General features: G+C 33.2%; 1 protein-coding gene across 1 annotated transcript; it reads left to right on the forward strand.

The window, feature by feature from the left end:
* The first annotated feature begins 4,727 nt into the window (after positions 1-4,727).
* LOC109340492 (E3 ubiquitin-protein ligase RNF144A-like) lies at positions 4,728-5,683 on the forward strand. Its single transcript, XM_019578199.1, has one exon. The coding sequence runs from the start codon at positions 4,790-4,792 to the stop codon at positions 5,681-5,683; it is 894 nt and encodes a 297-aa protein (XP_019433744.1). The 5' UTR covers positions 4,728-4,789.
* Positions 5,684-7,744: the final 2,061 nt, after the last annotated feature.

The raw sequence follows: 7,744 nt of genomic DNA on the forward strand, positions 1-7,744 counted from the left end.
TAAGAAAGGAATTGAGACCGATAATGAAGGGAAAACATACATTTCTACCTCCAGCAGCTTATACTTTGTTGAGGAAGGAGAAAATGGAATTTTGTAAATTTTTTCATGGTGTTAAAGTTCCAGAAGGATACTCTTTCAACATTCAGAACCTCGTATCAATGAAAGCCCTCAAGTTAAAAGGTCTTAAGTCTCATGATTGTCATGTACTTATGGAGCATTTCTTGCCTATTGGAATACGGTCAATTCTACCTAAAAAAGTTCGAGGAACCATAACTAGGTTATGCTTCTTCTTCAAGGCAATTTGTAGCAAAGTGATTGACCCTGAGAAATTACCTGCATTACAAAGACAAATTATTTTTACTTTGTGTGAGCTTGAAATGTATTTCCCACTTTCTTCTTGTTCGAAAGAACAACTATGTGACCCTCCTATATGAGATGAATGTACCCTTTTGAGCGTTATATGAAGACATTATCCTTCCTATATGATATGGATGTACCCCTTTGAGCGTTATATGAAGACATTAAAAGGGTATGTGAAGAACCAATTAAGATTAGAGGGTTGTATTGTCGAGCGATATGTAGTTGAAGAAGCTCTTGATTTTTGTACTAGATACCTTACCGATGGTGATTTCATGGGCATTCCAAAGCCTCGATATGCAAAAAAAAACATTTGCTGAAGGTATTACTGGGAATGAAATATTGACTATAACAAGAACTGAATTGGAGCAAACGCACTTATATGTTTTACATAATGCGGACGAGGTTGAGTCATATGTTGAAAGACACAAGGAGATGCTAAGGAAGTGTTACCCAAGTAAGAATGAAAATTGGATTTCCAAAGAGCATAATCGGTGTTTCATAAAGTGGCTAAAAAATCAGATTGATGAGGAGTTGAATATAAATGTACATTCGGTTTCCGAAATATTGAAATGGTTAGCCAATGGTCCAAGCCTTCATGTCTTATCCTACACTTGTTACCTAATTAATGGGTTCACATTTTATACGAAAAAACAAGATGATCAAAGTAAAATGCAAAATAGTGGTGTGACTCTTGTTGCTCGAACTTTACTTGTCAAGTGCAAAAGATAAAAACTCAATATATGTGAACATGTCATACTTTTGAGTGATTGAACGCATCTGGGAATTGGATTACACAATGTTTATGATGCTAGTTTTTTATTGTAGGTGAGTTGATAACAACAATGGCTTCCGAGTTGATGAGTTATGGTTAATGCAAGTGGATCTTAATAGGTCAGGATTTAAAGATGAGCCATTTATTGTAGCATCACAAGCTCAACAATTATTCTATGTTAGTGACCCAGCTGACATGCAATGGTCCATTGTTCTTTTAACTAACAAAATAATCGTCAATAATATTGATGACCAAAAATATGAAGATATTGATGAAGATGATCCTTTTTTGGCACATATCAGTCGTGTGAGAGCGGACCAGTTACAGATGATGATTTATATTCAAGAGATGATCATGATGAAGGGCTTTGGGTAAATCAATATGCTCCTCCATACAAGGATGACTCTAAAAAACAAAAACAATAAAAGAAAAGGAAAAAAATAGATGCAAGTAGTCTTTGTGTAATTTTGATTTTTTGTAATTTGTATAATATTGTTTCTTTGTAATTTTTGTAATTATGTACTCTGTCAAAACATAATTGACATGATATTCATTGTTTGTATTTTGTATTGTATTGATGTTTAATAAAACAAACTTCTGACCTATATTAATGTGTCTGTATTATTCAGAATGTATAAATGTCTGTGCTGTTGAGAATGTCTGTTCTGCTAATAAATGTATATGCAAGTATCAATTTATACAAATTAACAACGACTTCTAGGGGAAGCCCTGACATGCGCTGTTGTAAAGGATAACTTCAACATCGCTTTTTACAGAAAGCATCGTTGTACATTATTAATACAACTGCGCTATATGTGCGATGCGCTGTTGTATTAAGGTGTTGTTTGAGAAAATTTATGAATCATACAACAATGCTTTTCTGTTATTGCGCTGTTAAATATATGAACTTCAACAGCGCAACAACAAGCACGGTTAATAAGGCCTATAAAATACGATGTTTATTTAAGACTATATGACAACGCTTTGTAGATGATGCACTGTTGTATTGATCTACTATATGACAACGTTTTGTGGATGATGCGCTATTGTATTGATGCACTATATGACAACGTTTTTTATATGTTGCGCTGTAGTATATAGTCAATACAACAAAGTTTGTGAAACGTTGTTAATGATGACCATATACTACTGCGGTCAAACAGAAAGCGCATGAAAACACTGTTATACATCTAAAATAAGCGCTGTTGAACGACAACTCCGACGTAGTATCTGTCCTATAAAAGTTAATGTCTAATATCTCAGACCAATCAGTGTTTGCCAACAAGTCAAAAATAACACATCATTTTATTTTTATTTTATTAAAATAATATATTAATTTCGCATGTCTAAATATAAGTGGAACAAGACAGGAATAGAGATACCAAGTTGGGACACGTAATCCCCTCCGATTGGGTTGTTGTTTTATACCAAGTGATGGCAACTTTCATTTTACAATTGAAGTATTAAAGGTTGTAAAGGATTTTAATAGCTCATGGCTGGTGGCAATGGTTTGGGACTTTAATATGAAAAGGTGTGTGGGCAACAAGGTTGCCGACTTTCCGGTTTGTACTGTTGGTCATTGTGTTTCAGTAATAAGGTCCCACATTCAATACTTATTGGATTTATTGTTTTAGTATTTAATGTTTGAAGAGGTACAAATTCGGTTGCCAAAACAGTATAACATTTGTTTTAAATTGAGGTTGCGATCGCAATTGCGGTTGCGATCATAATTACGGTAATAGTTGTGGTTACTATGATTATGGTCATTGTGCCGTTGCAATGTGGATTGTGGCCGTTGCAGTGTGGATTATTTTGTGAATAAAAATCTATTTTCGAATTCGATACTGCCTAATGCAGTTTAAATGCGGTCTGATGTGGTTGCGGTGCGGTCCGACGCGGTTACGTTGCGGCCTGTTGCGGCTGCATCAATGTGATTTGGATTCAGTCGCAATATTGTTGCCGCAATTTAAATCTCTGGTTGCACTGTTTAGTAAAGTCTTGTTCCGGGGTTCGATATCCACTGCCCTCATGATTTTGCTTTTGAAAACCTTTACGATATCTAATATTTATTGTCAAACGTTGCAACTATATCTCACTAGCTATGCTGGTTTGGTGCCTTGTGCTAAGGTACAGTGGTGCTGCGGATTCTAAGAGAAGTTACAACAATTTGATGTTGTTGTTTCTATCAAAGTTTGCTTACTAAAGCAATTGTTTCCTAGTCTAGTGAATAAAATGCAACACTCTTTTGGTGAAAGGTTCCCTATTCGGACTTAGGGATGTTAGTGGCTGGGAGGTTTGGTACTAAGTTGCCACTATAACATTACCACTATTCAGTTAGAGACAATTTTTAAGAAATCATATTTAGTTATAAGTTTTTATTTATGAACTTAATTGAAGTGACATATATCTTATAAGTAATAGGCTTATTATAAACTCATTTCCATCATTTACACTTATAAGTTCTTTGAACAATCAATTAATTTACTAAACATTTGAAGTTGAACCAACTAGCTCATTAGTCATAAACTTGCATAACTTTTTAGTGAGTTTTGTGATCCAAAGTATTAGTATGGAATCCTGAACCGAAGCAATTTGTTGGTATCGTTCGTTTCAATTTAATCAGTTCTGGGTCTAGAACCATTTACACCCCTAGTTGATTGGGGATAAAAATATTTACTTATTCCATTTTTCACTTAATTAGTTTAAATTAAAATTTTATTTTTCCAACCAAGTAACACAATTTTGTGGGACAATCAATATATACTCTTCTACCATTATTATAAAGTGGATTCCTTCTCAAACAATAAATTTATACAATTAATTCTCACTATTTTTTAATACAATAATTGTATGCAATTAATTTTTATGAATATAAATTAAATAGTTTGTGAAACATTAATAATTATCCTAAGGATGTTGTTTAAATGAAAAATGAAATTTCTCCTCAAAATGATGTTTTCACATTTAAAGAAATATTGGAGTTAGTTTTCTACATGTTTTATATTTCCTTAAACAATACACTCTGTTGCACTTGTTAACACAACAACAAGGACAACTTTTCTAGCATGTGCTCTAGAGCAAATCTTGAAGCTTTTATTTAGGGCAAAGGGAATTTCAGTTATTAAAAAGACTTGATAACCATAAAATATAATAATATGATAGTTCCAAAGTCTGCCTTTACTTTCCATTTAATTTCTCCTCCTCCTAAACTCTACATAAAAAAAACCTTTTAAGTGTTGTTATCATTTTCAACATTGAAATTTGAAATACATCATTTTTCAATGAAAATATACCTTTAATATCTTTGGCAAGAATCCAGTCATAAGTTCATTTTGTATTTGTTGTTATAAATTCATTTTGAACTAAGAGAAAATATACAATTTATTCAATATAGCAAGAAACTTTCTGATACTAATTTTTTTATTTCAAACCACTTAAACAATGTCACTAGATTATCCATTAACACATTCCCACAATTAGTTACAACATTTTGCATTTATGTAAACAAGGTGGACCAGAAGCCAATAAGGCTTCAACAAATGAACATAGTTTGGGAAATGAGAGACTTAGACAGTAAGATAGCAATATGGGGAAGACCAAGAGTGAGAAAGTGAAATAATTCATATCATTCTATCATTTCAATTCCATTTACAGAGAATGAAAAACCTTCCATCTCCTCTTTCAACACCTGAAGTGATAGATGTTGAAACCTTTCGTTTCACACCATTCTCTGACAAAGGTAAACACAAATCCACCGCTATCTCTGTTGAACATTACTCTCTCAACCCTCACTTGTACCTTCCCAGTGTTATTGATCTCTCCAACTCCGACGACGATCAAAACGACGACGTCACAATCCTCACTTCCAAGCCCCGAAACACTCCTTTTGAGAAACGTAAAAGAATCTTTGAAATGGGAGAATCTTCTAAATCCATTAATAATAATATTATCACTTCTTTCGTATGTCATATTTGTACTGAAACCAAAACGGTAAACAACGCGTTTCGTATCCATAATTGTTCTCACTCTTATTGCACTGACTGTGTAGTAATGTACGTGGAATCGAAGCTTGATGAGAACGTTGTTAAAATTCAGTGCCCTCAACCAGAATGTGAACTAGGGCTATTGGAGCTTCAACGTTGTCGTGGAATTCTTCCTAAGGAAGTGTTTGATCGTTGGGGTGATGCATTGTGTGAGGCTATGATTCTTGAAAATGAGAAATTCTATTGTCCTTTTAAGGATTGCTCTGCGCTTATGATTAACGATGGTGGAGAGTTGGTGAAAGAATCTGAGTGCCCTAATTGTAGGAGATTGTTCTGTGCGCAGTGTAGGGTTTCGTGGCATAAGGGGATTGAGTGTGATGAGTTTCAGAAACTGAATAAGGATGAGAGAGAAAAAGAAGATATCATGTTGATGCAGCTTGCTAATGATAAAAAGTGGAGCAGATGTTCAAAGTGCAGGATTTTTGTTGAAAAATCTGAGGGATGCATGTACATTAAATGCAGGTCAGTTTTCTATGTTTGGATCAACATATTGTATAATCAGAATTAACAGGTTCGGGTAGTTTGGGGAATTTGAACAAGTTCTTATATAAAGTTAATTATGTCTTTAAACTAATTAAAATATGAATTTACGAACTTATTTGTATTTTTCTTAAAAAAACTCTAAGGACCAAAGAGTACTTCTCAACCTATTTCACTCAATGTTAAGGTTTTATTTGTCAGGGGTTGTGTTATTTGTACTTCTATATTTGAGATTTGGGTTATTGGGTGAGTTTTTGTATAATGTACAAGATTGTTGTGAGTTATGAATTCAAATCTTAGAAATATCTTCACCTAATAAAATAACTTAGGAAGATATGTTTATGTACATTTATCCCCTCCTCATATCCCATTAGGTGGTAGTTCTTTGACTCATCCTTTTTATTTTTATTCATAATATACTTCACCTACATCCCACACACCTTGATATTTAGATTACACCTCGCTCATCTTAACGTATAGTTTACATATCAGACAATTGTCACATAAAACTGCTAATATTCCATGTTTAATTCCCATGGTGCATGCAGAAAAGTATCATACTATTTCCAACTATAACTGCCGCCATAATTACGGTTGTTTATGGAAGTACCACAACTGAAATATTCTCTTGTTTTTACACTGGATCATGTTGGTGACATTAATAACTCATCCAGTTTTTAGATTTGGCCATCCTATATGTTCAATTTTTATGCAAACCCTGATTTCAATCTCTCAGTTTTTTTCTTTTCTTAAGCATTTCCAGTTGCAGTTTTGTTGTATGGACTGCAATGTAGACATAGTTTGGCACGAAGAACCATCAAATATACCATTGTAACTCTGTCTAGTAATTTTAGGGGATGAGTTTTGAAAGAAACTATAAGGATCAAATATGCCATGTTATTGCATAGTTATTGATTCTAACTGAAGACATCCTCGAAGCAGTTTCTTAAAAATAGTTTCAGGGTTTGAAAATTTATCTAAAACATTAAACCTGGATTAATAATTTGAAGTAGAATATTTGTATTCTCAAGAACAAAAAGGTTGCTTAATGATCAAGAGGTCATGAGTTTAAATTTTGGAAAAAAATCTCCACTAAAATTGCATGCATCTACGCCAAAACTCATTAGATGAGAGACTCATGCACTATGTTACATTAGTTAACTTTGTAATAAGAATAAATTGATAAAAGTTCCTTCTATTTTGGATTGCAGGTGTGGACATGCTTTCTGTTACAACTGTGGAGCTATTCACAGTGGTAAATCCCATCAAACCCATTATTGTGAAAATTGTAAACGTACATGGTAGGCTTAGTTAACTCAAGTCCAAATGTCCAGTAGTATGAGCAGAAGAACTAGAACTGGATGGAATATTTGTTAGTTTTTTTTTGTTTTCAAGAATACTGTTGGTTTTGGACTACTCCCCTTGTTCGATCAGCCTTATTTGTAGGATTCTAATTAGGGTTTAAATTGTGTGCCTGTTATTTTTCAGAACATATGAAAACTTGAGCTTGCTAAATATTTTTGCTGTTATCTAATGTTAATGAGATTTCCAATCTCCAATATTATTTCCCCCTATTATTGTTACTCCAATATGGTGGTTGGGAATGAATTAGGAAGTGAAATGTGTTCTGATGATTAAGGTGTGGAGGTTTAAGAAATAGAGTGAACGAGGTTGTAAGTTCGAGTCTCACTCATAACAAATTAAAAAAAAAAGTTATAAAATAGTTTGATAGTTAAGAGAAAAGAGGTCGAGCAAAGGAGGGTGGAGGTTCGAAAGTCTTGCCCATAAAAAATAGTTACAATTGGAGATAAAAAAATGATGGTTGGAAACAAAAAGAACCAAATAATTGTTGTAAATATTACTTCTCAAGTATAATTGTGCTCATTATATTAGTGATTTTAGAATTCTCCACATCAGTATTACTATAATTGTGACCCCCACAACAATATTTTTCTGCAATGTGATAAGCATAACCTCAACACTGGGAGTTAAACCCATAATTTACAAATATCAAGTTGCAAATAAAAATATTTACAAATAAAATACATAAAGTATTTACTGGTCAAAATATGTGAAATAAAAAACTAAT

Source organism: Lupinus angustifolius, unplaced genomic scaffold, assembly GCF_001865875.1.
Source record: "Lupinus angustifolius cultivar Tanjil unplaced genomic scaffold, LupAngTanjil_v1.0 Scaffold_181_46, whole genome shotgun sequence".
Classification (NCBI taxonomy): Eukaryota; Viridiplantae; Streptophyta; class Magnoliopsida; order Fabales; family Fabaceae; genus Lupinus; species Lupinus angustifolius.

Bases quoted from the DNA above. Each gene is read 5' to 3' on its own strand.
- LOC109340492 (XM_019578199.1), top strand. From the start codon at position 4,790: ATGAAAAACCTTCCATCTCCTCTTTCAACACCTGAAGTGATAGATGTT.